Below are 20,653 nucleotides of genomic sequence, written 5' to 3' on the forward strand. Positions count from 1 at the left end.
TACTGTTTCAATATATTTTTATTAGCAGTTATTACATCAAAATTCACAATTACAGGATCCGAAGGACTGTCTTAAAAATTCTCAAGTATATGTAATTAGATTTTAACAGTAAGATAGAACATATCCTCATTACAGCACAGCCCTTAAAGAGTCAAGGATAATACTGAGAATTAAGTACAGTTCTATCAAGAACTCGAAATTAATTCTGTACGCATAGTGTCACTTAAAACAAAGTTCAAGGAAGTATAAGAAGTCTATGGATGTGAATTTCAGTGGCAAACATCATTGACTTCCAAACAACTGACACCAAAGAAATTTCCAATCAAAACATAAGCATGGTGCCTTTCATTCAATGTAGAGCTATGCTAATTCTATAAAGAGACCCTGAATCCTTAAGTCTTATGTTTTTATGCTGTGACACTAATACAAAACACGTCACTCTTAATGTATAGATTGTGACGCATCATGACAAAAAGATAGCCTTTTTCTATCAGAAAATCCTGATTTTTCCAGTGCAATATAGGCTGTTCATTGCTGATCTATTGAAATTCTATATTTTCCAGCCTGAGCGGTATTGTAGGATTCACAAATATTACACTTCATGCCTAATATATGGAACTGAACTGTAGATCTTCCATTGCAATCATTGCAGAGAATCTGAAAAGAGATGAATTCAAATTAAGTAAATTAAACCTTATTGATAGAAAGTGGTACTGTCTGTTCAAAATCATTCCTCAAAAATCATACTGAAGAGGTATCTTCCTGGCAGTCCAGTGGTTACGATTTCGCCTTCCGATGCAGGGGGTGCAGGTTAGATCTCTGGTCAAGGAACTAAGATCCCACATGCCTCACAGCCAAATAAAACCAAAACGTAAAACAGAAGCAATGCTGTAACCAACTCAATAAAGACCTTAAAACTGGTCCACATCAAAAACGCATTTTAAAAAACCATACTGAAGATGTGAAAACATATACATCTAAGTCTAAATATTTCCATAAATAGAATACCTTTTATTTGTTCACTGAAAGTTCTAAGAGGCTATTAAGGTAGCTCTAAATTTAGAAAATGAAAATGTGGATTTGCACTAAGAAGTCTTATTTTAAAAGTTCTCAAACAGCATAAATAGTACTAATACAAAAGTTAACACAGGACTACTCAAATCAACACTTATAATTCAAAACAACACACAATTTCATTATTTTTCACTGACACTTAGAAAATTATCTTAGTCAACAATTTTTTACATATTTATACTATTTTTGCTTGTTAATATATTAAGTTCCTGGTCTTAGATGCCTCAAGAATGAATTAAAAGTTCAAAAGAGTACTTTCTAAAGTTGAACAAAAGAAAAGCTTTTGGTTCAACCCTAAAATGACAGTAAGATGCCACTTAGGAATTAGTCTCTTCTCATACTGAGATCTTGAAAAATAAAAAAGGGTGTTAACATGAAAATCAATCAATACATTACTATGTGAGGAAAGTATTAACTTTAGAAAAGCCACACCATAATAAGTAGAAAACATCCAAATTTTCTCTAAATTACAATTTTGAAAGTAACTTTTTTTTTTTTCCTTTAAAGATTTTTCTTTGGACCATTTTTAAAGCCTTTATTGAATCTGTTACAATGTTGTTTATGTTTCCGTTTTCTGGCCCCGAGGCATATGGGATCTTAGTTCCTCAACCAGGGACTGAACCTGCACCCCTTGCTGCTGCTGCTGCTGCTGCTGCTGCTAAGTCGCTTCAGTCGTGTCCAGTTCTGTGAGACCCCACAGACGGCAGCCCACCAGGCTCCTCCATGCATGGGATTTTCCAGGTGAGAGTACTGGAGTGGGTTGCCATTTCCTTCTCCAATGCATGAAAGGAAAAGTGAAAGTGAAGTCGCTTAGTCGTGTCTGACTCTTCGTGACCCCCTGCACTGGAAGGCACCGTGACCCCCTGCACTGGAAGGCAAAGTCTTAACCACTGGATCGCCAGGAAGTCCTGAAAATTAATTAAGAATATGATCTAAATGGAGAAGGTACTCACTGCCGAGATTTAGAGGGTTAAAGAATGACTGCTAGTGGTTACAGTTTCCTTTTGGCGTGGAGAAAATATTTTAAAATTGATGGTGGTTGTATCTCCAAGAATACACTAAAAAGCACTGAACTGTCAGTCCATTTTCAATGGACGAGTTGTACAGTATGTGAATTATATCCCAATAAGGTTGTTACTTTAAACAATGATCTAAACAGAATATAGCATGCTATAGCCTCTAGTAAAACATAACGCAACTATCAGTATTACAAAAATGATCTTTCATCGACCTAACAATTATCCACACAAATTATGAAATGCTACAGTGTAAATTACACAGAAAGTGATTTTTATTTGGCTTTGTTAAGGGGTTTTTATCTTTTTATGTAGAAATATCTGAACTGAAGATTTTGGAAAATTTTTATGTCCAAAAATCATTAAAGCACCAGAAAGCTATCTACTTTTCAATTCTGTTCTGTAAATGAATATGCTAGACAGCATATATTGAGACTAGACAGCAGCACGTCTCAATTAATGGAGAAAAGATGATCATTCTCCACAAGACTAAAGGACAGAAATACTTCTTACATTTTAGACTGCAGGCTAAGACCAAATTAAAAAGTCTTGAATAAAAAGCAAACATTAAAAAACAAAAAAGCAATCTTCAAAAAAAAAGTAAACATGTTTGCCTTAAATAAAATTTAAAATAATTAAAACATAATCAAAATAAAATAGCAGACCAATAATGCACCTCTACTCAGTTATTATCAATTCACTCCGTTAAGTAATAAGTAAATAATTTAGAACGAAGTTTTTGCCTGCCATCTAGTGTTGGCAAGTATTACACGAAGATATTCTTAGATTTTCTTTTTTCCTCTGAGTTCAGAATAACTAAAATTTAAAGATTATTTGGTCCCTCCCATTAATCATCACAGTGACATCTATGCTGAAATAGTACTTTTTAGACAGATTTGAGCAAAAGGGCAAAAATAAACATGAACATCAACAAGGAACCTGAAAAGTCTTTTTAGGCATTGATTCTACTCACATCCACAGTCATGTTCTGATATTCTGAGGGCATAGGAGTCTGTGCTACCTCATCATCCCGTTGTCTCCAGGACCTACTCATATCTAAAGCAGAGCGCATACACAATGGACATCTGTAGCCTCTAGGAGAGATATAAAAGAGTTATTTTCCAAGTATTAAATGGAGAGTGTATCAACTCAGGCTAACTGGTACATAAACCATCTAAAACAAGCATTATTCTATACTTCAAGACCATCTCACAAACCTTTTCAATTAAATCTTGTATCATAGGGTATTTTTTAAACCTACTTCTTTTTCCTCAGTTCTATAAAATGGAGAGGAATTTCTTAGTATTCTTTGTAGAATATATGCAATACATTTTAAAAACCAATTAAACTGCTTTTTAGCTAAACAGCCTCGATTTCTTAATATATTCAAGCAAAGAAGAGATTGTATTCCTTAAAAATTATTCAGGTCATGTTATTTTCTTTCTAAAAATTCTGAAAATGTTCCCTTTTATCTGGCTCTTAAAATTTCTGCTCATCAGTTTGCAGGACCAAAATACATTTACACAATTTCCCCTTTTCTAACTATCTGCATCTCACTTTAGCATCCTTTCCCCACAACAAAATTAGCATTAGATAAATCTTAGTATGAGTTTTGGATTTTTTTGCACCTCATCATAGTGGGCTAATACAACAGCTAATAATTTTGAGCAACATGTCTCAGCATGTTTGTTTTTACAATGCTATGACTGTCTCAGGCAGAGACCAAGCTCCCCAATTAGTAGCCAGACAATGAAAGGTATGTGTCTCAAACTGCAAATGAGGTATGGCATAACAGAAACATGAGGACAAAGGCAAAGTCCAGTGTTTCTCTCCCAACATGCTTTGCCCAATTTAACAGTACTCATCTACCCTACCCATCTCAAAGGAAATATCCACCATATCCAAATATGGTACAAGTAACTGGGAGGTTTGCCCATTTCCTTCCCCACTCACCTGCAAAAAAAAAAAACAAAAACAGACATCTTACAGTAACAATTTTTTATAATCCCATCAAACACTCACTCTTTCAACATATCTTCATAACATGTTCTGAAAGAAAATAAAACATTATTTTAATAAAGCAAAAAGTATCTCCACCATTTCCAAACATTTTTGAGGGAAAAAAACAAAGTTACTTTACCTATGTAGAAGATGTCCACATGGCAAGACTTGAGCAGCAATACGAGATGTGTGAATGTCCTGTGAAAGCAAATAAAGTTGGTGGTTAATTACATGAATACAATATAAATCCTGAGTATTTTAAATTCAAAAGGGGATATTTCCAAAGCAAAAAATATTTTAAGCTCACCTCCAAACATATTGGACAATTCTGCCGGGAAACATTTTCAATACACTGTTTAAAAGCAAAATTAAAATTACCAAAAGCTTAACTAGATGTTAATTATATAAACACAGCATTAATAATAAAAACTAACAAAGGAAACAATACCAACAATACTAACAATACCAATTAAATGTAATAATGAACATTAATATGTCTCTTATATGTCAGACAGGAACTGAACAGTTAACTCTCACAACTATTTCAGGCTTTGCACATTACCTGAAACAATGAAATTGTCTAATACATTTTAATTATTCAAATTATCTTCATTTTACAGATAAAGAAATAGTAATAGTTCATATTAAAGAGATTTTACTACATGCCATATGTCAAGTTCATTACCTGTATTATCTCAATTAATTCCCACAACACTGAAACACATACAATTATTTATCCCATTTTACAGATGAGGTATTTGAGGCCTGTGCATGCATTCAAGTGTGCTTGGTCATGTCCAAGGCTTTGTGACCCCATGGACTTATGGCCCACCAGGCTCCTCTGTCTATAAAATTTTCCAGGCAAGAATACTGGAGTAGGTTGCCATTTCCTTCTCCAAGGGATCTTCCTGACCCAGGGATTGAACCCACATCTCCAGCACTGGCAGGCGGGTTCTTTACCACTGCAAAACCTGGGAAGTCCCTTTGAGATCTAGAGAAGCTAAATAACTCCCCAAATTACATGCTATCAAGAAATAGAAATATATGTGTGCTCCAACAGGCTGCCCATTGAGCCTGAGTTCTTAACTTGACAAGACAAAGTCTGATTAGGTGTGAAGAGGTAAGAGAAAGCATCAAGCCACAAATGATACCCAGGTTTTTTAGCAAACACCTGAGTAGATGATACCACCACTTACTAACATAGACAATAAAAAATAACCGAGAAACAAAACAAAAATACCACAAGAGAAACTGAGTATATGGTTTTCTAAAGACAACATAGCATATCTAAAGGCAACACAGCATAGTTAGTCAGCCTAAACTCAAGTCTGTAAAACCAAATCCAATCTTATATCATCTCCAAAATCTATTAATAAAGTACTTAAAGCCAGGACTAAAATCCTTAGGAGTCATCTTCATTCAGCCCCCATTCTCTCCTTTATACTTGTCACTATAGTCTCTGTTTTCATTATTCACCTCAGTTTCTCTTACTACCTCAGTATTTTAGGCTAGCTATTATCTAGTAGGGCTTCCCTCGTGGCTCAGTTGGTAAAGAATGTGCCTGCAATGCAGGAGACCAAGGTTCAATTCCTGGGTCAGAAGATCCCCTGGAGAAGGAAATGGCAACCCACTCCAGTATTCTTGCCTGGGAAATCCCACAGACAGAGCTGGGCAGGCTAACAGTCCATAGGAATGCAAAGAGTAGGACACAACTGTGTGACTAACTTCCACTTTTTCATTATCTAGTATCTTTTAAAAACACCCTCATCAGATTCTCCATTCTCTCAATTCTTGGATAGAATCGGTACTATAAGCGATAGCTTATTAGATTTTCTCCTAAATAATGAAAAATAATTTTTAAAAGGCCTAGGACCATGATATAAAATTTCTACATCCAAGTTAAAAATATTTTTATTGAAAAGGAATACTCAATTATCTAGGAATGCTATATTAACAAAAGGTTACACTGCTCGCTATTTCTCCTGTACCATACATTTTAAAAGCTATTCTCAAAACCAGTTCCAATGATAAGAATCCACAGGCTAATTTAGAGGCTGTCTACGTTATAGTAACTGATGTTAAGTATTCTTACACCCTATAGAGAAGAAAAGGGAACTGTAGATCAGATATTCTAAGGTGTATACTTTAAAACATTTACTTAATACTGCTTAAAAATAAAAAGCAACATGACTATACTCAGTAACATCTGAAAGTTACCATGCTTTTAAACAAATTAGGATTTTAGCTGTTTTCAAAAATAATACTTTTTAAATCATACAAACTGAAGTACATACCTTGTGCTTCCCTTGGAGATTCATTGCAAGGCATAAGTTACATTTCAAACAGTGGAAAAAATCTTCCTTTGGACCAATCCTAAAAAATAATGTGAAAACAAAAGATTATATATGTTTTTATTACATATTTACTCATTATATATAAGTTCAGATTCACTATAAACAAAGTCCAAACCACACTGAAGAATATGAGGTGAATCCCTACTTCCCCAACATCATTCCCCAAATGCAAGCCCTACAAACAGAACGGTATCTTTCTTTCTGAGTATTTTTTTCTTCTATAAAACTGCATACACACACACACACAGACACACACGCTTTCAGTTTTATTTTTTACACAAATGGATTCTTTCTATCTATCCTGCTCTGCAACTTCTTCTTCACTTAACAGTATTCCCTGAAGACTATTCTATGTAAGAACATACAGAACCACTTTATTCTTCTTCAAAGTTACATAATATTAGATAATATGGATATATCTTAATTTTTTAATATTCTTTTACTGATAAAACTTACTATCTTTAGCTAATGAGATGACACAATAAATAACTCTTACAGACATCAGTCAACTACATATTGAGGATTTTTCACAAAATTCCTAGAAGTGGAACTGTAGGGTCACAGGGCAGTGCATCATCAGTTCTGATACTGCCAAACTGACCTCCAAAGACAGTACTAATTTATACTACCCCAGTGTGTAACAGCACCATGTTCCCACACCCTAGCCAATACTGGTTACCTATATGAAAAATAAAAACATCACTTTTAATTTGAATTTCTCAAATGATACACAGAGTATATTTTACTCTTTATGAGCTACCTGGACTTCTCTTGTGGCTTGTCTGTTCACGTGCTCAGTTCATTTTTCTTAATAGGGCATTTGTCTTTTATAATTTTAAAGAAGCTCTTTAACTCAAATATATACTTGATTTACAATATTATATCAGTTTCAAGTATGTAGCATAGTGATTAGTATTTTTATACATTATACTCCATTTAAAATTACTACAAAATGGCTGTTTCCCTGTGCTGCACCACCCGGAAGCACAACTTCACTATAGTCAGTCCTGTCCGATTCTGTGACTCCGTGGACTACAGCCCACCAGGCTCCTCTGCCCAAGGGATTTTCCAGGCAAAAATACTGGAGAGGGTTGCCATTTCCTACTCCGAGGATCGTCCCCACCCAGGGATCGAACCCACGTCTCTCGTCTCTCACATCTCCTGCACTGGCAAGCGGACTATTTACCACTTAGCACCACCTGGGGAGAAGGCAATGGCACCCCACTCCAGTACTCTTGCCTGGAAAATCCATGGAGAGGAGCCTGGTGGGCTGCAGTCCATGGGGTCGCTAAGAGTCGGACACGACTGAGCAACCCACTTTCACTTTTTACTTTCATGCACTGGAGAAGGAAATGGCAACCCACTCCAGTGTTCTTGCCTGGAGAATCCCAGGGACGGGGGAGCCTGGTGGGCTGCCGTCTATGGGGTTGCACAGAGTCAGACACGACTGAAGCAACTTAGCAGCAGCAGCAGCAGCAGCAGCAGCAGCACCACCACCACCACCACCACCACCTGGGAAGCACAATATATTCTTGCAGCTTCCCTTACCTCTATATCTTGCCCTCTCTGCTTCTCTCTCCACTAGTATCCACTAGTTTGTTTTCTATAACTAAGTCTGTTTCTGTTTTGTTATATATATTTACTATTTTTTTTAAAAGATCCCACGTGTAAGTGATAATATACAGCATTTGGCTCTGTGACTTCCTTCACTAATACTCTTTAGGTCCACCCACAATACTGCAAATGGCAGAATTTCATTCTTCACTATGCTGAGCAATATTCCAGAGTGTGTGTGAGAGAGAAGACAGTATGTGTGTGTACACATTTCCTTTATCTGTTGGTGAACACTTGCGTCGCTTCCATATATTGGCTACTGTAAATGATGCTATTATAAACTCTTGAGCAAATGTACCTTTTTGAATTAGTGTTTTCACTTTTTTTGGATATGTACGCAAGAGTGGGGGCGTCCCATGTGGCGCAGGAGTTAAGAATCTGCCTGCCAATGCAGGAGACACAAGAGACTAGGGTTCAATCCCTGGGTCAGGAAGATCCCCTGGAAAAGGAAATGGCAACCCATCCTGCCTGGAAAATCCCATGGACAGAGAAGCCTGGCAGGCTAGAATCCATGGGGCTGCAAAGAGTCGAACAAGACTGAGCACGCAAGTGTACACACACAAATAGCACCCCGAGAATGGAACTACACATGGCATCATATGGTACTTCTACTTTTAGTGTTCTGAGGAACCTAATTAAAGGAGTTCTTTACATATCCTGGCTTCCCTGGTGGCTCAGATGGTAAAGAATCCATGCAGGAGACCTGGGTTTGATCCCTGGGTCAGGAAAATCCCCTAGAGGAGGGCATGGCAACCCACTCCAGTATTCTTGCCTGGAGAATCCCATGGACACAGGAGCCTGGTGGGCTACAGTCCATGGGGTCACAGAGAGTCAGACACAACTGAGAGCAACACTTTTATACATCCTGGATATTAATCTTTTTCAGTTGTATACATTAAAATTACTTTTTTGGTATGTCAACTATATTTTTTATATCTTTTATCATACATTCAATTCCTAGGTAATAAAAAGACATGATATTTCAATTTATGGCTTATGCGTCTCTTTTTTATTATTAATCTTTTTATTTTTTTGAAGGATAATTGCTTTATAGAATTTTGCTGCTTTCTGTCAAACCTCAACATGAATCAGCCATAGGTATACATATGTCCCTTCCCTTTTGAACCTCCATCCCATTTCCTTCCCCATCCCACCACTCTAGGTTGATACAGAGCCCCTATTTGAGTTTCCTTTGCCATATAGCAAATTCCCATTGGCTATCTATTTTACATATGGTAATTAAGTTTTCATGTTATTCTTTCCATACATCTCACCCTCTCCTCCCCTTTCCCCACGTCCATAAGTCTACTCTCTCTGTCTGTTTCTCCACTGTTGCCCTGTAAATAAATTGTTCATTACCATTTTTCTAGATTCTATATATATGCATTAGAATATGGTATTTATCTTTCTCTTTCTGACTCACTTCACTCTGTGTAATAGGTTCTAGGTTCATCCACCTCATTAGGATTCAAATGCGTTCCTTTTATGGCTGAGTAATATTCCATTGTGCATATGTACCACAACTTCCTTATCCATGCATCTGTCGATGAACATCTAGGTTGCTCCCATGTTCTAGCTATTGTAAATAGTGCTGCAATGAACAACGGGATACATATATCTTTTTCAATTTTGGTTTCTTCAGGGTATGCCTCTTATTTTGAAAAAACTTTTGAAACCCATTGGTCATATACATACTCTCCTATATACTTCTAATACTATGGCTTATGATTTGATTTGATATGATATGATTATATTTTTATTTCATCCATTTGAAATCTACTATGTGAGACTATGTAAAGGTGAGACTGCTAGTTGTCCCCAACTTTCTCTTATCCTCTTCCTGCACAATATTAGCTGGGCACAGGGCTGTACTGAATAAAAACTACTTCCCAACTTCTCTGGAAGTGTGAACAGAAGAGACAAATGAAAATTCTGTTTTGTGCCCCTCGGAGAAAAGGGCGTACCTTCCCTTCACCTATTTCCCCCTTTCCACTGACAAGAATATGAGTTCTTTTAAATTGTGTAGACAAGGAAGTATCTTATAGATAGCAGGGCAAAAATAAGAGAAACCTGGGCTTCTGTTTAAATACATGGTTCAGACTTTTCCCTGAGAAACATAAATGTCTATTTTGAGCCAGCTGTTATTTAGCATTTCTGTTACAACATGCTAAAACCATATTCTAATGAATACATAGAATTTTAGTAATCAGTTTTTTGTTTCCCGAATGGATTATCAGTTATCTTAGTACCTGTTCTCCTGATCTGAAATGCCATTTTTGCTATAAATTCGTACGTTAAATATGTGAATGTGTGCGTGCGCACACGCACGCACACACACACAATTTTTCCCTTTATTTATTTGTCTATTCCTATACAAAGAATACGGAGAAGGCAATGACACCCCACTCCAGTACTCTTGTCTGGAAAATCCCATGGACGGAGGAGCCTGGTAGGCTGCAGTCCATGGGGTCGCTAAGAGTCAGATACGACTGAACGACTTCACTTTCACTTTTCACTTTCATGCATTGGAGAAGGAAATGGCAACCCACTCCAGTGTTCTTGCCTAGAGAATCCCATGGACGGGGGAGCCTGGTGGGCTGCCATCTCTGGGGTCGCACAGAGTCAGATATGACTGAAGCGACTTAGCAGCAGCATACAAAGAATATACCATTTAAATTACTCTCACTTTGTCATGTTTTGGTTATGTGGAAAGGCAATCCCCTTGTTGTTCTTCCTTTTCAAAATCTGCTCATCTCTGTATATTTTCTTTTTCAGATGAAATTTACAATCAGTCTGTCCAATTCCACAGGTAAAACCCTGCAGGAGACTTCCACTACTGCCCAAGACAGAATAATAGACAAGAGACTGGATCTACCCTCTTACCTAAAACTACTACCACACAACCCAAACAAAATATATGAAACAAGTTTCACTGAACATCAAGCAATGAAAGACAGTGACCTGCAAGATACAGGAAACAAATTGAGTGAGCCCTAAAACTGCCCTAGTTTATTGCCTAGAGCACTTTCAGGCAGTAGGACAAGTTGGAGGAACAAAAGCAGAGCCAGAAAGATTAGCTGATCGAAAAGATGAGCTGAGAGTCCAAGGAACTCAAGATTGGTGCAGCTCACAGGATAGAGTATCAGAGAGGACAGAGCTGCACAGGGGAGCCCCTCAAGTATTTAGCAGGATACACATCAGCTCATGCATGTGAAGAAACCCCCCAAGGCCAGAGAGAGATCCATTCAAGAGAACTAGAAGGAACAGTGTTCAGCAGTCAGATACGGATAGTGTTTGCTCCCTTTGGCCAGACGGGAAAACCTTAGAATTCATGGGGTAATGGGCTGAGTACTCAGGAAGGTATTGCCTCAGTGGTGAGGAATAATTACTCCTGGAATAAGCACACCTCCAGATTCATCTAACAAGTTATAAAAGCAAGTCCCAGAAGTACCAAACTGTTCAAAGTAACTTAACTATATCCCAAAATAAAGCTCAAGAAGATTTGCAGGAATATGAAAAGTTCCCAATAAGGTAAAAATCACAATGTCTGGTATCCAACAATGACCAGTCACCCAAAGGCAGGAAAACCAACTAAAAAAATAATTGAACAATCAAAATCAATCCAAACTGACACAGAGGTTAGAATTAGCAGAGAAGAACATGAAACCAATTATTATTACTACATTTCACATGTTCAAAGAGTTAATACAGATGTAAAAAATTAAAAAAAGACCCAAGTCAAATTTCTAGACATAAAAACTAGAAAAGGGGGTTTGCTTATGATTGTCACATCTTTTGGTATATTTGTTATCCTTCCTTAAAAACACCTTTAGGGACCTCCCTGGTGATGCAGTGGTTAAGACTCCAGGCTTCCAACACACGGGGCACGGGTTCAATCCCTGGTCAAGGAGCTAAGATCTCATATGGCACAGCCAAAAAACAAAACACTACATAGAAATGGAAAGGGATTTAAAATTCTCCAATAGAAACAAGGAAAAGGACTGACATAGGACACTTGGAGCTCCAACACTGGTAACATTCTTATTCTTAAAAACAGTGGTTTGATGTATTAGTATACTTTAAAACATACATTTGTTACATATATGCTTCTGGACGGAACACTTTAGGATTTTTAGAAAGAAAAAAATTCCTATATACCAACATGTCAACAATAGCTTGTCAGTGCAGGCTGGACTGAAGACTATTTTATTTTCATTCTTTCTACTTTCCTGTATCATCCAATTCTTAAGCCTATACTGATTTTATCAAAACTTTTGATAATTTTTTAAACTAATTTTCAAAAAGGAAAAATCTACCCTAATTTTCTACCTTAGCTTCCTACAAGCCACTTCATATAAAAGCATAATTTCTACCCTAAATTTAAAATTTAAATAGCCACACAATTGTTGATGGGCTAGTTAAATGATGAAGGCATGAAGAAACTTTTAGGGCAATGGAAATTTTTTTTTTAACCTTGATTTGTGATGATAGTAACATAGTAGATATATTTGTCAAAAGTTACTGAACTGAACATTTAAAATTGACGCATCCCATAAGATGTAAATTCTGAATGCCCTCCGTCCATGGAATTCTTCAGGCAAGAATACTGGTGTGGGTAGTAGCCATTCCCTGACATAATTATATTCCAATAAGGTGATTTTAAAAACTATTATTGTTAAGATATATTAGAAATAATTTTAAAAGAACATTTTTACATACAGTACCTACAAATTCCACAGTTTTCACAATGATACTGTTTCTTGTCTTTGTCAAACAGATGGCATACACTGCAATAATATTCTCCAAACAATGTGCTACACTCCTCACAAGTCTGTTGTGCCTAAAAAACAAAAAGGAACTAAAAATATACAATTTACCAAAACATTTTGAATTACTAATTTAAATGTCCAGATTTTTTCTTCATGTACATGTGGTTTTTTTGACACAAATACATTTTATTAATAAAGAACGTTGAGATAAGCACACCAACTTAAATACAAAAATGTTTTTAAACTCGACAGTCATTACACTAAAACAAATCTGACAATCTTATTCACAGTTATTATAGTTTACAGAACATTTAATTAATATTTCCTCTATTTATTCCTCCTCTCCATCCCATTGCATGGCTCACACCTCTCTGTCTGTTAAACTGGCGACCACGGATCTTTACATGTTTTCCTACATTTAAACCCAAGACACTGCATACTTTAAGAGCTATTGCAATACTCTTGATTAAATTTTCAAAACCACCTTAGTACAAGTTTAAAAAAAAAATAGAAATATGTAATAAAATCTTACATGCTGAATTTTTTCACAGTTTATGCACTGCACTTCCTTTACTTTAAAGCGGTCTAGCTGATGATCTTCATTGTTATCATGACACAATCGGCAAGTATAAAGCTTGTCACAGCAAGGTGCCTAATCCCCAGGTGAGGGGGAAAAAAAAAAGGTATAAGAAGCAAGACAAGGCAAGTTTGAAAAAATGCAAAAACAAATTTCTTTCCTTCTCCTCCTCCTGGAACAAGGTCAAAGATTACAACCAATGGATCATTTGGTAAACTGATAACTACACATAACATTTCACTGTTTTCCCATCAACATCTGGGTCTCTATCAAGTTGAACACAACCCTGCAGTTCAAAACAAGAATTATGAAAGATGGCTGTCCCTAAACTGAAAAGTTAATCCCACAATACCCTAAACTCATTCTCAGCATTAAGTAGCAGGCAGGCAATTTCTACTTAAGACATTTCAGACAAATTCCTTTACCAACTTTAACACTGAAGCATTAAATACTATAATAATTATATTTTAGTCCACTTAAGTTTACCACACATCAATTCTGTGTCTTAAAGTTTGGAGAACACAATAAACGTAAAAGACAGTCCTTGTTTTCAAGATTGGCAAAGACTGCCAGTTGTCCAAGGCAAGAAAGCCGACTCTCTCCTTCTTCCTGGACACATGATTGCCCAGCTACGCTACTGTTTCCTTGCTGTTACTTCTGGTCAAATGACTTTAAGTTCTTAGCAACAGAATACGCACAGAATAAAATCAGTGCCTCTCCCGGGCCTGTTTATTAAGAAGCTAGACATGCCTCTTCCCCCATGCTCCCTTCTCCCTTTCCACCAGATGAAACCTGGGCAGCAACCCAGTTGACGACTATATGCCCTAAAACATGGTTAACAACACAACAGAGAAAATTTGTCCAAGGAGTGGTCATGGGAAACAGCCTCATTACCAAACTAGATCATTCATTCACCTTGAATTGTGAGGTGAGGAGAAATAAACTTTTTATTCTTTAACTCACATTACTACTGGGTCTTTTTTGTTACAGCAACTTAGCTTTACCCTAACTAGTACCTCAAAAAGTCTCTAGGCCAGTAAGCTAACCTTATATTATACTTTCCAGTACACCGTGAACTTTAAGATTCACTCATTCCTGAAGACTTCCTATGTCATGACTACCATAACATAGCTAATTCCTTCCGCTTACATTTTCTGCCTGGCAGACTTAGGCCTACTCACGCTAAAATGAAGCTGGCAAGCTATAAAACTTATTTGAGATGAAAGTGTATTCCGAATCTCCACTCGCTTACCCGCCTTCTATTATTTCATCACACACCTGAAAGTGATCCTGGGAAAAGCCAGCACAGGCCCGGGGCTACCTCTGTCTACTTCCAGCACCAAAAGACTAAATAAATGAACCCCCTGATAGGCAAGGCCAGGTTTTTGCCAAGCAAGAACTTCGCTTGCAAACTACAACACAAAGGTGGGGCCAGTGCTCGCCGTGACAAAACACGCTCTTTACGGCAAGAAGCCAGTCACAGGTAAAGTTATCCTGACAATAGCTTAGCCCTACAACAAACTTAAGCCCAAGCTTCACCTCCCGGCCCACTCCTACCCAGCCCGGCGGAAGCTCTTAAGAACCCAGTGAAATCGTCACCTTCAAGAGACATCCCCTGTCGTAATGCTCGCAGCCCCGCCGCCTTTGGGCTTGCCCGCGGGCGCCATCTTCCAGCGCCGAGAAAGCCATCGCCTCCACCTCCCCTCAAACTCCACGACCCCTTCCCCCAGGCCAAAAGCTACGCTCAGAGAAGCAGCGCCGCTCTAGCCCACCCCGTCCCGGCGGCAGCAGCCTCCGGAGCCAAGATGGCGGCAGGGCACGTGACCCGGGGCAGCCGGATTTCCGGCGCCCGGGACCACGGGGCGGAAGCGAAAGGAGGCGCAGTCTCCGTTGTCGTCGTTAGTCGCTTCCTTCACCGCTAACGGTAATAATTCTTAGGTTGTCTCCCGTTTTTCCCCCATCGCTACCCGCCCACAGCCTGGGCGCGGTTCGGGGCGAGGAGGACCCCAGCGGCGCGGAGACGTCCGGTGGCCCCTGGAAGGGCCGCTCTCCGGCCGCATCGACTCCTGTGACAGGGCGACCCCTCCCTCTCCCGGCAGCTGCCGTAGCCTCGAGAAAGGGGCGGAGCTCTTGCCTGGCCTCCGGGCTGGGAGCGAATCCTAGCGCGCGCGCGGCGACGGCCGAGTAGCCAGGCGCTCGTCAGCGACCCTAATGCCTTTTTGTCCCTTTCTTCATTACTTCCTCATCATTCCTTCAGTAGTATATTAACATTTACTATGTGCCAGTCACCAGCTACGCCATGGGAACGAAAGTGACCAAAAACGGTTCTGGGAACTCAGACTGGTGAAGGAGAAAGAGAGTCCACAGACACCCTGAAATAAATGTAGGTTTACAGCTTGAAGAAGTGCTAGGAAGGGGAAGTGTGTGTTCCAAGAGAGCTAGTACTAGAGGGAATCGGACTTAATCGGGTGTCAAGGAAGGTTTCCCTGAGGAAGAAACGCTTGAGCTGAGAGCTCAGAATGAGCAATCTAGGAGGCATCAGTGTGCCAGGATCTGGTGACAGAGGGAACACATGCCTGTAAGAAGTAGTGGGAGGGAAATGTACCCACCCCCCCCCCGAAACTGACATAAGGCCTAGCTGAATATGACCTGCCTTGTTAAAGAGTCAAACCCCTAGAAAATTTTATGAGCAGAGCTGCGGGTTTTGAAAGAAAATATTTGCCTTTGGCTTTCTAACCTCATGTAATGTTACGTGGAACGTACTGGGAAAGGTAAATATGTACGCCTTAGCTTTGAGGTTACTGACGCTTGCCCCCTTAATTTTCTTTCAGTTCTCGTGTGAGTTGCTGAAACCATGGTGAAATGTTGCTCGGCCGTTGGATGTGCCTCTCGCTGTTTACCAAATTCCAAGTTAAAAGGACTGACATTTCACGTGTAAGAGTCTGCTGTAGTTAAGCCAAGTACTTTTTGACTGTTAAAAGAAGCAAAAGACAGGTCTACTTAAATCTTCATTTTGCAGCCACTTGCTTTACCCCTGAGCTATACCCCCTAGATCTTTGATTTTGAACTTTAGGTCTCAACTTCTTTTTTAATAACCTTTTTAATTGAATTTGAAGTGACAATAATAACTTTACATTTTTATAATTAGTTCAGAAGCTTAAGATACCTGCAAAGGTATCACAGATTAACAAAAATATCATCAAACCTTTTTGCTAATATTACTATTTTGCATTTTAACATACCTTCAAAGAAATTGTGTTGTTTACATGTAGTTTACAATCCAAATCAAGAATCTCTGCCAGATATATTCTGTCCTTTAAAAATAAATCAGGCTTATGTTTATGTTGATGTTTAAAAATAGATCAAGCTTATGTTACAGAGAAAAGGGTATAAATTACAACTTCAGACCAAGTTTAGCTGTACTGCAGATAAATCACTTCAGTTCAGTTCAGTCGCTGAGTCATGTCCGACTCTCTGCGACCCCATGAACCGCAGCACACCAGGCCTCCCCCAGCTCCCGGAGTTTACTCAAACTCATGTCCATCGAGTCAGTGATGCCATCCAGCCATGTCATCCTCTGTAGTCCCCTTCTCCTACTTGCCACTGATCCCTCCCAGCATCAGAGGCTTTCCAATGAGTCAACTCTTCGCATGAGGTGGCCAAAGTATTGGAGTTTCAGCTTTAGCATCAGTCCTTCCAATGAACACCCAGGACTGATCTCCTTCAGAATGGACTGGTTGGATCTTCTTGCAGTCCAAGGGACTCTCAAGAGTCTTCTCCAACATCACAGTTCAAAAGCATCGATTCTTAGGTGCTCAGCTTTCTTCACAGTCCAACTCTTACATCCATACATGACCTCTGGAAAAACCTTGACTAGACGGACCTTTGTTGGCAAAGTAATGTCTCTGCTTTTCAATATGCTATCTAGATTGGTCATAACTTTCCTTTCAAGAAGTAAGAATCTTTTAATTTCATGGCTGAAATCACCATCGGCAGTGATTTTGGAGCCCAAAAAAATAAAGTCTGACACTGTTTCCCCATCTATTTCCCATGAAGTGATGGCACCAGATGCCATGATCTTTGTTTTCTGAATGTTGAGCTTTAAGCCAACTTTTTCACTCTCCTCTTTCATCTTTCATTAAGAGGCTTTTTAGTTCCTCTTCACTTTCTGCCATAAGGGTGGTGTCATCTGCATATCTGAGGTTATTGATATTTCTCCCGGCAATCTTGATTCCAGCTTGTGCTTCTTCCAGCCCAGCGTTTCTCATGATGTACTCTGCATGTAAGTTAAATAAACAGGGTGACAATATGCAGCCTTGACGTACTCCTTTTCCTATTTGGAACCAGTCTGTTGTTCCATGTCCAGTTCTAACTGTTGCTTCCTGACCTGCATACAGGTTTCTCAAGAGCCAGGTCAGGTGCTCTGGTATTCCCATCTCTTTCAGAATCTTCTACAGTTTATTGTGATCCACACAGTCAAAGGCTTTGGCATAATCAATAAAGCAGAAATAGATGTTTTTCTGAACTCCCTTGCTTTTTCCATGATCCAGCGGATGTTGGCAATTTGATATCTGGTTCCTCTGCCTTTTCTTTTTTTTGCATATAGACATTGTATTTATTTTTTTATTTTTTTTTTAAATTTAAATGTATTTATTTTAATTAGAGGCTAGTTACTTTACAATATGGTATTGGTTTTGCCATACATCAACATGAATCCACCACGGATGTACACGTGTTCCCAATCCTGAACCCCCCTCCCACCTCCCTTCCCATACCATCCCTCTGGGTCATCCCAGTGCACCAGCCCCAAGCATCCTGTATCCTGCATTGAACCTGGACTGGCAATTCGTTTCTTTTATGATATTATACATGTTTCAATGCCATTCTCCCAAATTATCCCACCCTCGCCCTCTCCCACAGAGTCCAAAAGACTGTGCTATACATCTGTGGCTCTTTTGCTGTGTCACATACAGGGTTATCATTACCATCTTTCTAAATTCCATATATATATGTGTTAGTATACTGTATTGGTGTTTTTCTTTCTGGCTTACTTCACTCTGTATAATAGGCTCCAGTTTCATCCACCTCATTAGAACTGATTCAAATGCATTCTTTTTAATGGCTGAGTAATACTCCATTGTGTATATGTACAACAGCTTTCTTACCCATTCATCTGCTGATGGATATCTAGGTTGCTACCATGTCCTGGCCATTGTAAACAGTGCTGCGATGAACATTTGGGTACACGTGTCTCTTTCAATTCTGGTTTCCTTGGTGTGTATGCCCAGCAGTGGGATTGCTGGGTCGTATGGTGGTTCTATTTCCAGTTTTATAAGAAATCTCCACACTGTTCTCCATAGTGGCTGTACTAGTTTGCATTCCCACCAGCGGTGTAAGAGGATTCCCTTTTCTTCACATCCTCTCCAGCATTTATTGCTTGTAGACTTTTGGATCGCAGCCATTCTGACTGGCGTGAAATGGTACCTCATTGTGGTTTTGATTTGCATTTCTCTGATAATGAGTGATGTTGAGCATCTTTTCATGTGTTTGTTAGCCATCTGTATGTCTTCTTTGGAGAAATGTCTGTTTAGTTCTTTGGCCCATTTTTTGATTGGGTCGTTTATTTTTCTGGAATTGAGCTGCAGGAGTTGCTTGTATATTTTTGAGATTAGTTGTTTGTCAGTTGCTTCATTTGCTATTATTTTCTCCCATTCTGAAGGCTGTCTTTTCACCTTGCTTATAGTTTCTTTTGTTGTGCAGAAGCTTTTAATTTAAATTAGATCCCATTTATTTATTTTTGCTTTTATTTCCAATATTCTGGGAGGTGGGTCATAGAGGATCCTGCTGTGATTTATGTCAAGAGTGTTTTGCCTATGTTCTCCTTTAGGAGTTTTATAGTTTCTGGTCTGACGTTTAGATCTTTAATCCATTTTGAGTTTATTTTTGTGTATGCTGTTAGAAAGTCTTCTAGTTTCATTCTTTTATACTGAAGTGGTTGACCAGTTTTCCCAGCACCACTTGTTAAAGAGATTGTCTTTTCTCCATTGTATATTATTGTCTCCTTTGTCAAAGATAAGGTGTCCATGGGTGCGTGGGTTTATCTCTGGGCTTTCTATTTTGTTCCATTGATCTATATTTCTGTCTTTGTTCTAGTACCATACTCTCTTGATGACTGTGGCTTTGTAGTAGAGCCTGAAGTCAGGCAGGTTGATTCCTCCAGTTCCATTCTTCTTTCTCAAGATTGCTTTGGCTGTTCGAAGTTTTTTGTATTTCCATACAAGTTGTGAAATTATTTGTTCTAGCTCTGTGAAAAATACCGTTGGTAGCTTGATAGGGATTGCATTGAATCTATAGATTACTTTGAGTAGTATACTCATTTTCACTATATTGATTCTTCCAATCCATGAACATGGTATATTTCATCTATTAGTGTCCTCTTTGATTTCTTTCATCAGTGTTTTATAGTTTTCTATATATAGGTCTTTAGTTTCTTTAGGTAGATATATTCCTAAGTATTTTATTCTTTTTGTTGCAATGGTGAGTGGGATTGTTTCCTTAATTTCTCTTTCTGTTTTCTCATTATTAGTGTATAGGAATGCAAGGGATTTCTGTGTGTTAATTTTGTATCCTGCAACATTACTATATTCATTGATTAGCTCTAGTAATTTTCTGGTGGAGTCTTTAGGGTTTTCTATTGTAGAGGATCATGTCATCTGCAAACAGTGAGAGTTTTACTTCTTCTTTTCCAATCTGGATTCCTTTTATTTCTTTTTCTGCTCTTACTTCTGTGGCCAAAACTTCCAAAACTATGTTGAATAGTAGTGGTGAAAGTGGGCACCCTTGCCTTGTTCCTGACTTTAGGGGAAATGCTTTCAATTTTTCACCATTGAGGATAATGTTTGCTGTGGGTTTGTCATATATATCTTTTATTATGTTGAGGTATGTTCCTTCTATTCCTGCTTTATGGGGTGTTTTTATCATAAATGGATGTTGAATTTTGTCAAAGGCTTTCTCTGCATCTATTGAGATAATCACATGGCTTTTATTTTTCAATTTGTTAATGTGGTATATTACATTGATTGATTTGCAGATATTGAAGAATCCTTGCATCCCTGGGATAAAGCCCACTTGGTCATGGTGTATGATCTTTTTAATGTGTTGTTGGATTCTGACTGCTAGAATTTTGTTAAGAATTTTTGCATCTATGTTCATCAGTGATATTGGCCTGTAGTTTTCTTTTTTTGTGGC

The 20,653-nt window shown here is 38.4% G+C and overlaps 2 protein-coding genes across 5 annotated transcripts in view; one reads left to right on the forward strand and one right to left on the reverse strand.

Moving 5' to 3' along the window:
* On the reverse strand, nt 1-15,453 carry RCHY1 (ring finger and CHY zinc finger domain containing 1). Of its 2 annotated transcripts, none has more exons than XM_005891262.2 (9): nt 15,005-15,453; nt 13,361-13,480; nt 12,784-12,899; nt 6,386-6,464; nt 4,399-4,443; nt 4,231-4,289; nt 4,113-4,139; nt 3,064-3,184; nt 1-657 (listed from the first exon to the last, which is right to left on the reverse strand). In XM_005891262.2, the coding sequence occupies exons 1-9, from the start codon at nt 15,092-15,094 to the stop codon at nt 529-531; spliced, it is 786 nt and encodes a 261-aa protein (XP_005891324.1). In that variant the 5' UTR covers nt 15,095-15,453; the 3' UTR covers nt 1-528. The 2 variants fall into 2 exon arrangements, with proteins under 2 accessions (XP_005891324.1, XP_070228620.1); XM_070372519.1 differs by lacking the exon at nt 1-657 and adding an exon at nt 665-1,982.
* THAP6 (THAP domain containing 6) overlaps nt 15,248-20,653 on the forward strand; it is a 27,643-nt gene continuing 22,237 nt past the window's right edge. For 2 of the 3 annotated variants that reach the window (XM_070372520.1, XM_070372522.1), the window contains exons 1-2: nt 15,248-15,329; nt 16,237-16,339. In XM_070372520.1, coding sequence (XP_070228621.1) covers nt 16,260-16,339 — 80 coding nt within the window. In that variant the 5' untranslated portion in view covers nt 15,248-15,329; nt 16,237-16,259. Of the gene's footprint in view, nt 15,330-15,619; nt 15,789-16,236; nt 16,340-20,653 lie in introns of those variants that run through there. The other variant, XM_070372521.1, reaches the window with a different exon arrangement.

Source organism: Bos mutus, chromosome 6, assembly GCF_027580195.1.
Source record: "Bos mutus isolate GX-2022 chromosome 6, NWIPB_WYAK_1.1, whole genome shotgun sequence".
NCBI classification, from domain to species: Eukaryota; Metazoa; Chordata; class Mammalia; order Artiodactyla; family Bovidae; genus Bos; species Bos mutus.

Coding starts and splice junctions, on each gene's coding strand:
- RCHY1 (XM_070372519.1), bottom strand. CDS start 15,094: ATGGCTTTCTCGGCGCTGGAAGATGGCGCCCGCGGGCAAGCCCAAAGG. Junction 6,465..12,783: donor GAAAACTGTGGAATTTGTAG/GTACTGTATGTA, acceptor ATTATTTTTTAG/GATTGGTCCAAAGGAAGATT. Junction 4,444..6,385: donor ATCTCCAAGGGAAGCACAAG/GTATGTACTTCA, acceptor GCTTTTAAACAG/TGTATTGAAAATGTTTCCCG.